This window comes from Coregonus clupeaformis, chromosome 24 (genome assembly GCF_020615455.1).
Source record: "Coregonus clupeaformis isolate EN_2021a chromosome 24, ASM2061545v1, whole genome shotgun sequence".
In the NCBI taxonomy this organism is placed as follows: domain Eukaryota; kingdom Metazoa; phylum Chordata; class Actinopteri; order Salmoniformes; family Salmonidae; genus Coregonus; species Coregonus clupeaformis.
Window position 1 is genome coordinate 6,371,484 of NC_059215.1, and position 18,806 is coordinate 6,390,289.

The 18,806-nt window shown below is 49.3% G+C and overlaps 1 protein-coding gene across 1 annotated transcript in view; it reads left to right on the forward strand.

The window, feature by feature from the left end:
* The window catches only part of abcd1 (ATP-binding cassette, sub-family D (ALD), member 1), a 50,375-nt gene that overhangs the window by 22,030 nt on the left and 9,539 nt on the right, over nt 1-18,806 (forward strand). The window contains exons 8-10 of the mRNA XM_045207007.1: nt 717-811; nt 14,082-14,227; nt 17,125-17,355. Coding sequence (XP_045062942.1) covers nt 717-811; nt 14,082-14,227; nt 17,125-17,355 — 472 coding nt within the window. The remainder of the gene's footprint in view (nt 1-716; nt 812-14,081; nt 14,228-17,124; nt 17,356-18,806) is intronic.

An 18,806-nucleotide genomic window follows, 5' to 3' on the forward strand; every position in this document is an offset into this window, starting at 1 on the left:
TAATACACACCATCGTTGTTAATACACACCATCGTTGTTAATACACACCATCGTTGTTATTACACACCATCGTTGTTAATACACACCATCGTTGTTATTACACACCATCGTTGTTAATACACACCATCGTTGTTATTACACACCATCGTTGTTAATACACACCATCGTTGTCATTACACACCATCGTTGTTAATACACACCATCGTTGTTATTACACACCATCGTTGTTAATACACACCATCGTTGTTATTACACACCATCGTTGTTAATACACACCATCGTTGTCATTACACACCATCGTTGTTATTACACAAACATTTTAACTGGCACTGAAACCCACTGAACCTATGTTGGTGTGTGCTGTGTTCACCACTCTTCCCTTTTGGGTGTGTCCTCAAATGTTATTACACCAGCTTATTACAGTGTTATTACACCAGCTTATTAGTGTTATTACACCGGCTTATTACAGTATTATTACACCGGCTTATTAGTGTTATTACACCGGCTTATTAGTGTTATTACACCGGCTTATTACAGTATTATTACACCGGCTTATTAGTGTTATTACACCGGCTTATTAGTGTTATTACACCGGCTTATTACAGTGTTATTACACCGGCTTATTACAGTGTTATGTCTAGAAATGGGTATACTGGTGCTGTATAATGTTGGCGTGCGTATTCTGTGTCCTGAACTGTCCCGTTGTGCGTGCGCAGGTCAGGTGATAGACGTGGAGAAGGGCATCAGCTGTGAGAACCTTCCCATCATCACACCGACAGGAGACGTTGTGGTGTCCAGCCTCAACATCAAGGTAACAGGAGACGTTGTGGTGTCCAGCCTCAACATCAAGGTAACAGGAGACGTTGTGGTGTCCAGCCTCAACATCAAGGTAACAGGAGACGTTGTGGGTCCAGCCTCGGAACGGTGGTGTCCAGCCTCAACATCAAGGTAACAGGAGACGTTGTGGTGTCCAGCCTCAACATCAAGGTAACAGGAGACGTTGTGGTGTCCAGCCTCAACATCAAGGAACCGGTGTCCAGCCTCAACATCAAGGTAACAGGAGACGTTGTGGTGTCCAGCCTCAACATCAAGGTAACAGGAGACGTTGTGGTGTCCAGCCTCAACATCAAGGTAACAGGAGACGTTGTGGTGTCCAGCCTCAACATCAAGGTAACAGGAGACGTTGTGGTGTCCAGCCTCAACATCAAGGTAAGAGACACCTCAGGGGTATCATATGAAGCAAGCTCCATCAACATAACTTTAGCAAGTTAGATCTACTCAAGAGTTTTCTAACGCTAACCAGCTAGCAGTTAGCTTCACATTCCAGCTCAGGCTTCATCTGTACTACGACGGTGGATACTGTTAGTCCACGTGCATGTCGCACGTGACACGGTCGAACACAGAACTCTTAGTTGAGACGATGCTGAAACATCAAGCCATGGGCGAGTTAGTGCCACGTTTTTCATTTGTGCCAAATAGTTATTTGCAAATTCATCAGGCGGTGGTGTGAAATAGTCTTTTAGAAGAGCAGTCTTTATTGTATTACTTATCGATAATGCAGTCTTTGGTGTGCTTTACAATGCACCGTTTTTCCCCCACTCCTATCGATTTTAAAATGTTAGTCATACAAGTTTTATTAACTTTCAAAGGCATCATGTCATTACCAAATGTGTAATGTGATAGGTGTTATAAAACATTTGATTAATCAAATATCTAAAGAGCGACTGCCCCTAAAGACCTATGTGGCATCTATGAGTCACACATTTTTTATTCCAGTGTCAAAATTGACTTCAAAGTGTAAAAAGGATCATTCTGGTCAGTCATTCTCGTCTAAAACGGAGTTTGGAACCGAAGTGCGTCGAAACGACTAAATCAAGGTTGGGTTTTGATTTCGACAATGCGCTCTCTACCGCGGGATAACCAGCTGCGGTGATTTGCATCTATCCACTCGTATGGCCCAGAAGCCCAGCGGCCCAGAAGCCCAGCGGCCCAGAAGCCCAGTGGCCCAGCGGCCCAGAGGCCCAGCGGCCCAGAAGCCCAGCGGCCCAGAAGCCCAGCGGCCCAGCGGCCCAGAGGCCCAGTGGCCCAGCGGCCCAGTGGCCCAGAGGCCCAGCGGCCCAGAAGCCCAGAAGCCCAGCGGCCCAGAAGCCCAGCGGCCCAGAAGCCCAGCGGCCCAGAAGCCCAGCGGCCCAGCGGCCCAGAAGCCCAGCGGCCCAGAAGCCCAGCGGCCCAGAAGCCCAGCGGCCCAGAAGCCCAGCGGCCCAGAAGCCCAGCGGCCCAGCGGCCCAGAAGCCCAGAAGCCCAGCGGCCCAGAAGCCCAGCGGCCCAGCGGCCCAGAAGCCCAGCGGCCCAGAAGCCCAGAAGCCCAGCGGCCCAGAATCCTAGTGGGAACCGCAGCGCAGCACTGTTTACATTAGACAACACATTTCTTTACTTTAGAAATACTGCACCAAACCTCTTTTTAGCTAGATGTAAAATTACACGACTAAAAGCTCCTCCGCAAGAACGTCAACTCAATAAATCTGTAATTATTTTTTTTAATCTTAGATTCATTCTGACTATTTTGAGGAAGTGATTACTATGGTGTCTCATGGGGGACAAACATCAGTAACTGCTATATCGAATCACACCCCCAAGACAAATCTAATTTGGCTTCAGTCATGGCCGGCAGCATTTTTTGATGAGCTAGCCAAAAAAAAACAGGCCAAATCAGGAAGTGTAGTCGCTCTTTAATCAGCTGTCTTCCTCAAATGAAGGGGATGATGACACAATCTTTGCGAGAGGGAGGAAATCTGATTTCACTGGTCCTCAACTCGCAGCTCCGTCATTTTAATTCAGGGTAAGTGGAGTTATCCGTGAGTTAGCCTGCCAAATAGCAGGTTAGATCTGAAGGATTTGTTGCCGTTATAAATTTACCTGGCTAAAAGGTGAGCCACCTTTTTATAGTACTGGTTATCCCCAGTTGAACTCAGAGTTGGCCAAAGTTACCTGGCTAACTCCTGAAATGTGTTTCAAAGTGTAGGACTCAGACGGAGACGAGGTGGTCTCCAGCCTCAACAATCAAGGTAAACAATCAAACACACGCCTCTGTCAAGTGTTTTCCATAGCTACCATTGGATAGGTGGGAGGTGTGTGTCCTGGGTTCTGAACTCTTCAGTTGTGTGGCCCTCAAGGACGTTTGCACCCACGCTTTAAACTCTGGGGAAACTTCAAAAAGTATTTGTAGCTGTCCTGAGAAAACATTCAACTGCTGAATTTTATTACAGCTCAATTAACGCAAATAACATCCTGTAGTGCGAAACATGCTAAGGTGACAAATATGCAGATCTCAGCATGTCCAACACAACATAATGTTGGACATGCATGGGAGTAGTGGTCAGGCAGGGAAACAACAGATGGATGGGAGTAGTGGTCAGGCAGGGAAACAACAGATGTATGGGAGTAGTGGTCAGGCAGGGAAACAACAGATGTATGGGAGTAGTGGTCAGGCAGGGAAACAACAGATGTATGGGAGTAGTGGTCAGGCAGGGAAACAACAGATGCATGGGAGTAGTGGTCAGGCAGGAAAACAACAGATGTATGGGAGTAGTGGTCAGGCAGGGAAACAACAGATGCATGGGAGTAGTGGTCAGGCAGGGAAACAACAGATGCATGGGAGTAGTGGTCAGGCAGGGAAACAACAGATGCATGGGAGTAGTGGTCAGGCAGGGAAAACAACAGATGCATGGGAGTAGTGGTCAGGCAGGGAAACAACAGATGTATGGGAGTAGTGGTCAGGCAGGGAAACAACAGATGCATGGGAGTAGTGGTCAGGCAGGGAAACAACAGATGCATGGGAGTAGTGGTCAGGCAGGGAAACAACAGATGTATGGGAGTAGTGGTCAGGCAGGGAAACAACAGATGTATGGGAGTAGTGGTCAGGCAGGAAAACAACAGATGTATGGGAGTAGTGGTCAGGCAGGAAAACAACAGATGTATGGGAGTAGTGGTCAGGCAGGGAAACAACAGATGTATGGGAGTAGTGGTCAGGCAGGGAAACAACAGATGTATGGGAGTAGTGGTCAGGCAGGAAAACAACAGATGTATGGGAAGAGTGGTCAGGCAGGAAACAACAGATGCATGGGAGTAGTGGTCAGGCAGGAAAACAACAGATGCATGGGAGTAGTGGTCAGGCAGGAAAACAACAGATGCATGGGAGTAGTGGTCAGGCAGGGAAACAACAGATGCATGGGAGTAGTGGTCAGGCAGGGAAACAACAGATGCATGGGAGTAGTGGTCAGGCAGGGAAACAACAGATGTATGGGAGTAGTGGTCAGGCAGGAAAACAACAGATGTATGGGAGTAGTGGTCAGGCAGGGGAAACAACAGATGTATGGGAGTAGTGGTCAGTGCAGAGGTGGTCAGGAAACAACAGATGCATGGGAGTAGTGGTCAGGCAGGAAACAACAGATGCATGGGAGTAGTGGTCAGGCAGGAAAACAACAGATGCATGGGAGTAGTGGTCAGGCAGGAAACAACAGATGTATGGGAGTAGTGGTCAGGCAGGGAAACAACAGATGCATGGGAGTAGTGGTCAGGCAGGGAAACAACAGATGTATGGGAGTAGTGGTCAGGCAGGGAAACAACAGATGTATGGGAGTAGTGGTCAGGCAGGGAAACAACAGATGTATGGGAGTAGTGGTCAGGCAGGAAAACAACAGATGCATGGGAGTAGTGGTCAGGCAGGGAAACAACAGATGTATGGGAGTAGTGGTCAGGCAGGGAAACGCAACACGGTTGCGTAGGAGAATTTAGCGAAGTGGGGGCTAAACAGACCGGAAAACAGACAACAAACAAAGTCTAACTCTTCTCATCATAATATCTGCTACTTAGCAGACATTTTTGTTATCCAAAGCATTTATAGTATGTGATCCCTGCGGGAATTGAACCCACAACCTTGGCGTTGCTAGTGCCACGCTCTTACCATTGGAGCCACTGAAGGCCAATCAGATGAATCCTTCCTCCTGGATTTAAACGACGTCTCTTTTTAACTAAAGGAGCTTTCTAGTCCCGCTAGCAGCAGCCTTAATCTGGGATTGGGAAACGGGCCCTTTAATCTGGGATTGGGAAACATGCCGGGATAAAATATCAAATCTATTTTTCAAGAGTCCTGGTCCAACCAAGACGGCAACAGGGGGAACAATGTTTCGGACAAATATCAGCCATAACAATTTAGACGCAGCATCAAGAGATTTATAGACGTAGACGCATACAGTACCGGTCAAAAGTTTGGACACACCTACTCATTCCAGGGTTTTTCTTAATTTTTACTATTTTCTACATTGTATATTAAAGTGAAGACATCAAAACTATGAAATAACACATATGGAATCATGTAGTAACCAAAAAAGTTTTAAACAAATCAAAATAAATTTGATATTCACCCTTTGCCTTAATGACCGCTTTGCACTCTCTTGGCATTCTCTCAACCAGCTTCACGAGGTAGTCACCTGGAATGCATTTCAATTAACAGTTGTGCCTTGTTAAAAGTTAATTTGTGGAATTGCTTTACTTAATCCACCCTGTATAAGGTGGTATACAGAAGATAGCCCTATTTGGTAAAAGACCAAGTCCATAATATGGCAAGAACAGCTCAAATAAGCAAAGAGAAACGACAGTCCATCATTACTTTAAGACATGAAGAACTTTGAAAGTTTCTTCAAGTGCAGTCGCAAAAACCATCAAGCGCTATGATGAAACTGGCTCTCATGAGGACCGCCACAGGAAAGGAAGACCCAGAGTTACCTCTGCTGCAGAGGATAAGTTCATTAGAGTTATCAGCCTCAGAAATTGTAGGCCAAATAAATGCTTCCCAGAGTTCAAGTAACAGACACATCTCAACATCAACTGTTCAGAGGAGACTGCGTGAATCAGGCCTTCATGGTCGAATTGCTGCAAAGAAACCACTACTAAAGGACACCAATAATAAGAAGATACTTGCTTGGACCAAGAAACACGAGCAATGAACATTAGACTGGTGGAAATCTGTCCTTTGGTCAGATGAGTCCAAATTTGAGATTTTTGGTTCCAACCGCTGTGTCTTTGTGAGACGCGAATAGGTGAACGGATGATCTCCGCATGTGTGGTTCTCACCCTGAAGCATGGAGGAGGAGGTGTTATGGTGTGGGGGTGCTTTGATGGTGACACTGTGTGATTTATTTAGAATTCAAGGCACACTTAACCAGCATGGCTACCACAGCATTCTGCAGCGATACGCCATCCCATCTGGTTTGGGCTTAGTGGGACTATCATTTGTTTTTCAACAGGACAATGACCCAACACACCTCCAGGCTGTGTAATGGCTATTTGACCAAGAAGGAGAGTGATGGAGTGCTGCATCAGATGACCTGGCCTCCACAATCCCCCGACCTCAACCCAATTGAGAAAAGCAGCCAACAAGTGCTCAGCATATGTGGGAACTCCTTCAAGACTGTTGGAAAAGCATTCCAGGTGAAGCTGGTTGAGAGAATGCCAAGAGTGTGCAAAGCTGTCATCAAGGCAAAGGGTGGCTACTTTGAAGAATCTCAAATCTAAAATATATTTTGATTTGTGTAATACTTTTTTGGTTACTACTTGATTCCATATGTGTTATTTCATAATTTTGATGTCTTCACTATTATTCTACAATGTAGAAAATAGTAAAAATAAAGCAAAAACCCTGGAATGAGTCGGTGTGTCCAAACTTTTAACTGGTACTGTACATTTTAATTACAGAAAACATACTATTCCGAATGACGATCAACCAAACTTTTAAACTCCTCCTGGAGTTTCAAACTGGTCTGAAGAGAATTCCAAGACCACTGAGCTGAATAACTGAAATCCTTTTTTTTCCCTGATCCGTTGTGTGGGAGTCGGACTGCTTATTTTCTGACCTTATGAAAGAACAGAGAAACATTTTATGAATGTGTTCTGTTTGTAACGCACGGTGGTTATCGTGAAGAGTAGTTATGTTATCTGGAGACACGTCCTGTTCTAGATAGGACTGCTTCAGCTGCTACCACCGTTTTCTGTGTCCTTGCCTGGCCTCGTGTCTGACACAGTGATAACAGCAGCTGCATACATACCATTTAGGGTCACTACCAAATGGCACCCTATTCCCTATATAGTGCACTACTTTTGACCAGGGTCCTATGGGACAAAAGTAGTGCAGGGGTCCTGGTCAAAAGTAGTGCACTATATAGGGAATAAGGTGCCATTTGGGACAAACTGTGCGTAGTAGGTAATCCATTCCTCCATGGGAATACATGTGATGAGGTCCTCGGCAACATCCCTCCGCTAGCTAACTGGCTCAACTAGACAAAACATGATTAACATGGGAAGCATTGGAGGCAACATGGGCCAACATCCCTGTGTAAAGCTTTTAACATCTTGTCCATGCCCTGATGAATTGAGGCTGTTCTGAGGGCAAAAAGGGGGTGCAACTCAATATTAGGAAGGTGTTCTTAATGTTCTGTACACTCTGGGTATATGCCATTTAGTATCAACTCATAACAGTTCAATTTAGTTAATTCCTCTGCCACAACGCTAAGCACTGCTGCTTTTAACCAAAGCATCACCGCCTGGTATGGCAACTGCTCGTCCTCCGACCGCAAGGCACTACAGAGGGTAGTGCGTACGGCCCAGTACATCACTGGGGCCAAGCTTCCTGCCATCCAGGACCTCTATACCAGGCGGTGTCAGAGGAAGGCCCTAAACATTGTCAAAGACTCCAGCCACCCTAGTCATAGACTGTTCTCTCTGCTACCGCACGGCAAGCGGTACCGGAGCGCCAAGTCTAGGTCCAAAAGGCTTCTTAACAGCTTCTACCCCCAAGCCATAAGACTCCTGAACAGCTAATCATGGCTACCCGGACTATTTGCACTATTGTCACACGGACCAATGCAATATTGTAGATACTACATTTACTTTCTTTTTGGCGAGTGTTGTGGCCTCGTCTCCTTGGTGACGTAGACGACCACATACAGTGGCTTGCGAAAGTATTCACCCCCCCCTTGGCATTTTTCCTATTTTGTTGCCTTACAACCTGGAATTAAAATGGATTTGTTGGGGGGTTTGTATCATTTGATTTACACAACATGCCCACCACTTTGAAGATGCAAAATAATTTTTTTTGTGAAACAAACAAGAAAGAAGACAAAAAAAAACAGAACTTGAGCGTGCATAACTAGATAACATCACTTAGATTGCACACAAGTGGACTTTATTTCACTAATTATGTGACTTCTGAAGGTAATTGGTTGCACCAGATCTTATTTAGGAGCTTCATAGCAAAGGGGGTGAATACATATGCATGCACCACTTTTCCGTTATTTATTTTTTTGAAATTTTTGAAACAAGTTATTTTTTTTCATTTCACTATTTTGTGTATGTCCATTACATGAAATCCAAATAAAAATCCAATTTAAATTACAGGTTGTAATGCAACAAAATAGGAAAAACGCCAAGGGGGATGAATACTTTTGCAAGGCACTGTAATACTCTTTAGAGATTAGAGCAAAATGGTACCGTTCATCAGTGGAGCAGCAGCCTCTCTCTCTAATACAGACATTCATCAGAGGAGCAGCATCCTCTCTCTCTAATACAGACATTCATCAGAGGAGCAGCATCCTCTCTCTCTAATACAGACATTCATCAGAACAGTGGAGCAGCATCCTCTCTCTAATACAGACATTCATCAGAACAGAGGAGCAGCATCCTCTCTCTCTAATACAGACATTCATCAGAACAGTGGAGCAGCATCCTCTCTCTCTAATACAGACATTCATCAGAACAGTGGAGCAGCAGCCTCTCTCTCTAATACAGACATTCATCAGAGGAGCAGCATCCTCTCTCTCTAATACAGACATTCATCAGAACAGTGGAGCAGCAGCCTCTCTCTCTAATACAGACATTCATCAGAGGAGCAGCATCCTCTCTCTCTAATACAGACATTCATCAGAACAGAGGAGCAGCATCCTCTCTCTCTAATACAGACATTCATCAGAGGAGCAGCATCCTCTCTCTCTAATACAGACATTCATCAGAACAGAGGAGCAGCATCCTCTCTCTCTAATACAGACATTCATCAGAACAGAGGAGCAGCATCCTCTCTCTAATACAGACATTCATCAGAACAGTGGAGCAGCATCCTCTCTCTCTAATACAGACATTCATCAGAACAGTGGAGCAGCATCCTCTCTCTCTAATACAGACATTCATCAGAACAGTGGAGCAGCAGCCTCTCTCTCTAATACAGACATTCATCAGAACAGTGGAGCAGCATCCTCTCTCTCTAATACAGACATTCATCAGAGGAGCAGCATCCTCTCTCTCTAATACAGACATTCATCAGAACAGTGGAGCAGCATCCTCTCTCTCTAATACAGACATTCATCAGAACAGAGGAGCAGCATCCTCTCTCTAATACAGACATTCATCAGAACAGTGGAGCAGCATCCTCTCTCTCTAATACAGACATTCATCAGAACAGTGGAGCAGCATCCTCTCTCTCTAATACAGACATTCATCAGAACAGTGGAGCAGCATCTCTCTCTCTAATACAGACATTCATCAGAACAGTGGAGCAGCATCCTCTCTCTCTAATACAGACATTCATCAGAACAGTGGAGCAGCAGCCTCTCTCTCTAATACAGACATTCATCAGAACAGAGGAGCAGCATCCTCTCTAATACAGACATTCATCAGAACAGTGGAGCAGCATCCTCTCTCTAATACAGACATTCATCAGAACAGTGGAGCAGCATCCTCTCTCTCTAATACAGACATTCATCAGAACAGTGGAGCAGCATCCTCTCTCTCTAATACAGACATTCATCAGAGGAGCAGCATCCTCTCTCTCTAATACAGACATTCATCAGAACAGTGGAGCAGCATCCTCTCTCTCTAATACAGACATTCATCAGAACAGTGGAGCAGCATCCTCTCTCTAATACAGACATTCATCAGAACAGTGGAGCAGCATCCTCTCTCTCTAATACAGACATTCATCAGAACAGTGGAGCAGCATCCTCTCTCTCTAATACAGACATTCATCAGAGGAGCAGCATCCTCTCTCTCTAATACAGACATTCATCAGAACAGAGGAGCAGCAGCCTCTCTCTCTAATACAGACATTCATCAGAACAGAGGAGCAGCATCCTCTCTCTCTAATACAGACATTCATCAGAACAGTTCCTTGATTACTACAAAACTATGGCATTTAGGAAATTAGCATTTTTCTGTATCGTGTGAGTGGGGATCATGGTGTGGGTGCCCCCACACAGTAAGCCCCTGTTAAAGTATCCTTTCATGATCAATTCATGTTTCAACCAGGATGAATGGGTGAGTGGCTAGTTCCATACTGTTATCCACACACACACACACACACACACACACACACACACACACACACACACACATCAGTACCATAGCATGATCCCCTTTGTGAAACAATGTGCTGTTTTAGCTAGCTCCATTCCTGCTCCCTACCGTGTGTTGGAGGGAGCCTGAGGTAGTAGGCCCTGTGGGGACCTTGGCCCTGATCATTGGAGGGAGCCTGAGGTAGTAGGCCCTGTGGGGACCTTGGCCCTGATCATTGGAGGGAGCCTGAGGTAGTAGGCCCTGTGGGGACCTTGGCCCTGATCATTGGAGGGAGCCTGAGGTAGTAGGCCCTGTGGGGACCTTGGCCCTGATCATTGGAGGGAGCCTGAGGTAGTAGGCCCTGTGGGGACCTTGGCTCTGATCATTGGCTGTTTCTAGTGTGCTACTCTGTAGTGGTCCTCTGTAGCTCAGCTGGTAGAGCATGGCGCTTGTAACGCCAGGGTAGTGGGTTCGATCCCCGGGACCACCCATACGTAAAAATGTATGCACACATGACTAAGTCGCTTTGGATAAAAGCGTCTGCTAAATGGCTTATTATTATTATTATTATTATTATTATTATTATTAGTGTGCACTCACATAACTTACCCCCCCCCTCCCCATTTCTCTCTCTCCATTCCCCCCCTCCCCATCTCTCTCTCCATTTCCCCCCTCTCCCCATCTCTCTCTCTCTCCATTCCCCTCCCCATCTTCTCTCTCTCTCCATTTCCCCCTCCCCATCTCTCTCTCCCTCCTCTCCCATCTCCCCCTCTCTCTCTCTCTCTCCATTCCCCCCCTCCCCATCTCTCTCTCTCCATTCCCCCCTCCCCCATCTCTCTCCATTCCCCCTCCCCATCTCTCTTTCTCCATTCCCCCTCCCCATTCTCTCTCTCTCTCCATTCCCCCCTCCCCATCTCTCTCCCTCTCTCTCCATTCCCCCCCTCCCCATCTCTCTCTCTCCATTCCCTTCTCTCTCTCTCTCCATTCCCATCTCTCTCTCTCTCCATTCCCCATCTCTCTCTCTCTCTCCATTCCCATCTCTCTCTGTCTTTCTCCATTCCCATCTCTCTCTCTCCATTCCCCATCTCTCTCTCTCTCTCTTCTCCATTCCCCCTCCCCATGTCTCTTTCTCCATTCCCCCTCCCCATGTCTCTCTCTCCATTCCCCCCTCCCCATCTCTCTCTCTCTCCATTCCCCCCCTCCCCATCTCTCTCTCTCCATCCCCCCTCCCCATCTCTCTCTCTCTCATCCCCCCCTCCCCATCTCTCTCTCTCTCTCTCCATTCCCCCTCCCCATTCTCTCTCTCTCTCCATTCCCTCTCCCCATCTCTCTCTCTCCATCCCCCCTCCCCATCTCTCTCTCCATTTCCCCTCCCCATCTCTCTCTCTCTCTATTCCCCATCTCTCTCTCTCTCTCTCCATTCCCCTCTCTCTCTCTCTCTCTCTTCTCTCTCTCTCTCTCCATCTCTCTCTCTCTCCCTCTCTCATCTCTCTCTCTCTCTCTCTCTCTCCCTCCCCCTCTCTCTCTCCATTCCCCCCTCCCCATCTCTCTCTCCCCCATTCTCTCTCTCTCCATTCCCCATCTCTCTCTCTCTCTCTCTCCATTCCCCATCTCTCTCTCTCTCTCCATTCCCCATCTCTCTCTCTCTCTCCATTCCCCCTCTCTCTCTCTCTCTCTCTCTCTCTCTCTCTCTCTCCATCTCCCCTCCCCCATCTCTCTCTCTCTCCATCCCCCCTCCCCATCTCTCTCTTCCCCTCCCCATCTCTCTCTCTCTCTCCATTCCCCCTCCCCATCTCTCTCTCTCTCTCCATTCCCCTCCCCACTCTCTCTCTCTCCATTCCCCTCCCCCATCTCTCTCTCTCCATTCCCCCTCCCCATCTCTCTCTCTCTTCCATTCCCCCTCCCCATCTCTCTCTCTCCATTCCCCCTCCCCATCTCTCTCTCTCTCCATTTCCCCCTCCCCATCTCTCTCTCCTCCCTCCCCCATCTCTCTCTCTCCATTCCCCCTCCCCATCTCTCTCTCTCCATTCCCCATCTCTCTCTCTCTCTCTCCATTCCCCCTCCCCATCTCTCTCTCTCTCCATTCCCCCCTCCCCATCTCTCTCTCTCATTCCTCCCCACTCTCTCTCTCTCCATTCCCCCTCCCCATCTCTCTCTCTCCATTCCCCATTCTCTCTCTCTCTCTCTCCATTCCCCCTCTCTCTCTCTCTCTCTCTCCATCTCTCTCTCTCTCTCTCCATTCTCTCTCTCTCTCTCTCTCTCTCTCTCTCTCTCTCTCTCCATCTCCCCTCCCCATCTCTCTCTCTCTCTCCATTCCCCCTCCCCATCTCTCTCTCTCTTTCTCCATTCCCCCCTCCCCATTCTCTCTCTCTCTCTCCATTCCCCCTCTCCTCTCTCTCTCTCTCTCTCTCCATTCCCCCCTCCCCATCTCTCTCTCTCCATTCCCCCCCTCCCCATCTCTCTCTCTCTCCATTCCCCCCTCCCCATCTCTCTCTCTCTCCATTCCCCCCTCCCCATCTCTCTCTCTCTTTCTCCATTCCCCCTCCCCATCTCTCTCTCTCCATTCCCCTCCCCATCTCTCTCTCTCTCCATTCCCCCTCCCCATCTCTCTCTCCTCTCCATTCCCCCCTCCCCATCTCTCTCTCTCCATTCCCCCCCTCCCCATCTCTCTCTCTCCATTCCCCCCTCCCCATCTCTCTCTCTCCATTCCCCCCTCCCCATCTCTCTCCATTTCCCCTCCCCATCTCTCTCTCTCTCTCCATTCCCCCCCTCCCCATCTCTCTCTCTCTCCATTCCCCCTCCCCTCTCTCTCTCTCTCCATTCCCCCTCCCCATCTCTCTCTCTCTCCATTCCCCCTCCCCATCTCTCTCTCTCCATTCCCCCCTCCCCATCTCTCTCTCTCTCCATCCTCCTCCCCATCTCTCTCTCCATTCCCCTCTCTCTCTCTCTCTCCATTCCCCCCTCCCCATCTCTCTCTCTCCATTCCCTCCCCATCTCTCTCTCTCTCCATTCCCCCCACCTCTCTCTCTCTCTCCATTCCCCCCTCCCCATCTCTCTCTCTCTCCATTCCCCCTCCCTCTCTCTCCATTCCCCTCCCCATCTCTCTCTCTCTCCATTCCCCCCCCCCCTCTCTCTCTCTCTCCATTCCCCCCTCCCCATCTCTCTCTCTCTCTCTCCATCCCCCCCTCCCCATCTCTCTCTCTCTCTCTCATCCCTCCCTCCCCACTCTCTCTCTCTCTCCATTCCCCCTCCCACATCTCTCTCTCTCTCCATTCCCCCCTCCCCATCTCTCTCTCGCCCTCTCGCCTTCCCCCGCTCTCGCCCTCTCTCCCTTCCCCGCTCTCCCGCTCTCTCCCTCTCTCCCTTCTCGCCTCCCCCTCTCTCCCTCCCCCCTCTCTCCCTCCCCCCTCTCTCCTCCCTCTCCCTTCCCCGCTCTCGCCCTCTCTCCCTCTCCCTCTCTCCCTCGCCCTCTCCTCCCTCTCCCTCCCCCGCTCTCGCCCTCTCTCCTTCCCCCTCTCTCCCTCCCCCCTCTCTCCCTCCCCCCTCTCGCCCTCTCTCCCTTCCCCCCTCTCTCCCTCCCTCTCCCTCGCCCTCTCTCCCTTCCCCTCTCTCCCTCCCCCCTCTCTCCCTCCCCCCTCTCCCTCTCCCTCCCTCTCTCCTCCCTCTCTCCTCCCTCTCCTTCCTCTCTCTTCTCTCTCCCCCAGGTGGAGGAAGGGATGCACCTGTTAATAACAGGTCCCAACGGCTGTGGGAAGAGTTCTCTGTTCAGGATCCTGAGTGGCCTGTGGCCAGTCTATGGAGGGTTGCTTTACAAACCACCACCCCAAAACATGTTCTACATACCTCAGAGGTTAGTACACACACACACACACACACACACACACACACACACACACACACACACACACCTCAGAGGTTAGTACACACACACACACACACACACACACACACCACAGAGGTTAGTACACACACACACACACACACACACACACACACACACAGAGGTTAGTACACACACACACACACACACACACACACACACACACCTCAGAGGTTAGTACACACACACACACACACACACCACAGAGGTTAGTACACACACACACACACACACACACACACACACACACACACACACACCTCAGAGGTTAGTACACACACACACACACCTCAGAGGTTAGTACACACACACACACACACACCTCAGAGGTTAGTCACACACACACACACACACCTCAGAGGTTAGTACACACACACACACACACCTCAGAGGTTAGTACACACACACACACACACACACCTCAGAGGTTAGTACACACACACACACACACACTCACAGAGGTTAGTACACACACACACACACACACAAGGTTGTACACACACACACACACCTCAGAGGTTAGTCACACACACACACACACACACCTCAGAGGTTAGTACACACACACACACACACACACCTCAGAGGTTAGTACACACACACACACACACACCTCAGAGGTTAGTACACACACACACACACACACACCTCAGAGGTTAGTACACACACACACACACACACCTCAGAGGTTAGTACACACACACACACACACACACCTCAGAGGTCAGTACACACACACACCTCAGAGTTCTATGGCGCTAAAGTCTCTAATGCAATTGCTTGGGGTGTTTTTAAAAACAAGTCTTCAGGTCTCTGATAACTGATCAATGTAGCGTGGTTCACCAAACCGCCCCCCATTTACACAGGCGTGACATTGACCAATAGGAGTTGACCAGGCAGCACTAAAGCCTTGCAGGCCTTAAATCTGTTTTGGAATACTGACTATCCAAACCAGGGACCAGACCCGGGTCAGAATATCTTCTCTGAAGATATAGCTAGGTTTTACTCTTTATTTCTAAGCTTTAGAGTAGTTTCTGGCTTCCCAAACAAAGTTTGTCATAAAATGGCGCTTCCTCTACAAGGCTTGCTTGAGATTGCAAGGTGCGCAGTTGACCGTCTTTTAGTTTCCGGTCTGACGTTGTGTAGACTGGAAGATCACCAGCACGCTTTACTACAACATGCATGTCGGATTCCCACCTGTTGGTTAGTTTGTGTTTTCCCCGTAGGCGGACACTTCTCACCAAGACTCAGTCGCCAACATCTAGGCTGGAATTGTTAACGCGCTTGTCTAATCTTGCCTGGTTCCTTTCTGCTGCTTTCTTCCAGGTGGGATTTCAGATTTTGCACATACTGAGTGCGATTTCTGACTTTTGCAGGGTAAACCAAAGGCTAGATCAACGGGCAGCCTTGGTTGTCTTCTGAACATGAATCCGGTTACTTTATTAGTGGTAGAAATTGTAGGCGTGAACGAATGGCTTGACGAAATCACGCTAGTGTTTTTGTCTTGGGCTTCTAACGTACCAAGCATATTTAGCAACGTCCTGCTAAATCGTTCAACTGGTTTGCCCGTTGGGTGGTACGGCGTTGTTCTCACCTTCTGGATTCCTTCCAGTTCATAGAGTTATTTTGAATGTACGTGATTTGAAATCTGGGCCTTGATCACTTTAAATGTTCCATTATCCCATAATGGTCAATGAAGTGATCCCACAGACATTTTGCGACTGTGCCGGCTTTCTGGTTGGCGGTAGGGATGGCCACTGCATACTTAGTGAAATTATCAGTGATTACCAGGATGTCCTTCGTATTGCTCTTATCTGTTTCCAGAGGGAAAAAAGTCCATGTCCGGGGGTGGGGGGAGTCCGGGGGCAGGAGGAGAGACGGGGGATGGGGGGGAGTCCGGGGGCAGGAGGAGACGGGGGATGGGGGGAGTCCGGGGCAGGAGGAGAGGGGGATGGGGGAGTCGGGGGCAGGAGGAGACGGGGGGATGGGGGAGTCCGGGGGCAGGAGGGAGACGGGGATGGGGGGAGTCCGGGGGCAGGAGGAGACGGGGGGATGGGGGGAGTCGGGGGCAGGAGGAGACGGGGGGATGGGGGGTGGGGGGGGAGTCCGGGGGCAGGAGGAGACGGGGGGATGGGGGGAGTCCGGGGGCAGGAGGAGACGGGGGGGTGGGGGAGTCCGGGGGCAGGAGGGAGACGGGGGGGTGGGGGAGTCCGGGGGCAGGAGGAGACGGGGGGTGGGGGGAGGGGGAGGGGGGAGTCCGGGGCAGGAGGAGACGGGGGGGGTGGGGGGAGTGCCTGTCTCCTCTCCTGTAGGCTGTCTCATCGTTGTTGGTAATCAGATGTACTCCTGTCGCTGGTCTGCACGTGCTCTAAGGGCGTGGCTAGGGATACCGTCTGGGCCGGCAGCCTTGCGAGGGTTAACACGCTTGAATGACTTGCATACGCCCTCCGTGGAGACCGTAAGATTAGCACCTTCCACCTCCTAATACACTGAACAAAAATATAAACGCAACACGCAATAATTTCAAAGATTTGACTGAGTTACAAAGCATTAAACAAAGCATGTGTGTCCATGTATGCTGATGATTCAACCATATACGCATCAGCAACCACAGCTAATGAAGTCACCGAAACCCTTAACAAATAGTTGGGAGTCTGTTTTGGAATGGGTGGCCAGTAATAAACTGGTCCTGAACATCTCTAAAACTAAGAGCACTGTATTATTTCATGAAAAAATAACGGATTTTAAAATCATATGGAAAAAAATTCTGATTTGATTCACTTCAAACTGCCAATGTGAACAAGGATTAACAGATCTGGCTAAGTGTGCTTTTATATAGCTGATCTTAATGTTTGTTTCATGTACAGGCCGTACATGTCGGTGGGCACCCTGCGAGACCAGGTGATCTACCCAGACAACGAGACCGAGATGGAGGAGAGAGGATTCACCGACCAGCAGCTAGAGGGGATCCTCGGAACGGTCAACCTGGTCTACATCCTGGAGAGAGAGGGAGGGTGGAGTGCAGAAAGCGACTGGAAGGATGTGTTATCAGGAGGAGAGAAACAGAGGCTGGGGATGGCGAGGATGTTTTACCACAGGTACGTCCCGACTGGTAGACAACGCAGGCTGGATGTTTTACCACAGGTACGTTCCGACTGGTAGACAACGCAGTCTGGATGTTTCTACCACAGGTACGTTCCGACTGGTAGACAACGCAGGCTGGATGTTTCTACCACAGGTACGTCCCGACTGGTAGACAACGCAGGCTGGATGTTTCTACCACAGGTACGTCCCGACTGGTAGACAACGCAGGCTGGATGTTTCTACCACAGGTACGTCCCGACTGGTAGAGAACGCAGGCTGGATGTTTCTACCACAGGTACGTCCCGACTGGTAGACAACGCAGGCTGGATGTTTCTACCACAGGTACGTCCCGACTGGTAGACAACGCAGGCTGGATGTTTTACCACAGGTACGTCCCGACTGGTAGACAACGCAGGCTGGATGTTTCTACCACAGGTACGTCCCGACTGGTAGACAACGCAGGCTGGATGTTTCTACCACAGGTACGTCCCGACTGGTAGACAACGCAGGCTGGATGTTTCTACCACAGGTAATGCGTTCCGACTGGTAGACAACGCAGGCTGGATGTTTTACCACAGGTACGTCCCGACTGGTAGACAACGCAGTCTGGATGTTTTACCACAGGTACGTCCCGACTGGTAGACAACGCAGGCTGGATGTTTCTACCACAGGTACGTTCCGACTGGTAGAGAACGCAGTCTGGATGTTTCTACCACAGGTACGTTCCGACTGGTAGAGAACGCAGTCTGGATGTTTCTACCACAGGTACGTTCCGACTGGTAGAGAACGCAGTCTGGATGTTTTACCACAGGTACGTCCCGACTGGTAGACAACGCAGGCTGGATGTTTCTACCACAGGTACGTTCCGACTGGTAGAGAACGCAGTCTGGATGTTTCTACCACAGGTACGTTCCGACTGGTAGAGAACGCAGTCTGGATGTTTCTACCACAGGTACGTCCCGACTGGTAGACAACGCAGGCTGGATGTTTCTACCACAGGTACGTTCCGACTGGTAGACAACGCAGTCTGGATGTTTTACCACAGGTACGTCCCGACTGGTAGAGAACGCAGGCTGGATGTTTCTACCACAGGTACGTCCCGACTGGTAGAGAACGCAGGCTGGATGTTTCTACCACAGGTACGTCCCGACTGGTAGACAACGCAGTCTGGATGTTTCTACCACAGGTACGTTCCGACTGGTAGAGAACGCAGGCTGGATGTTTCTACCACAGGTACGTCCCGACTGGTAGAGAACGCAGGCTGGATGTTTCTACCACAGGTACGTCCCGACTGGTAGAGAACGCAGTCTGGATGTTTCTACCACAGGTACGTCCCGACTGGTAGAGAACGCAGGCTGGATGTTTCTACCACAGGTACGTCCCGACTGGTAGAGAACGCAGTCTGGATGTTTCTACCACAGGTACGTCCCGACTGGTAGAGAACGCAGTCTGGATGTTTTACCAC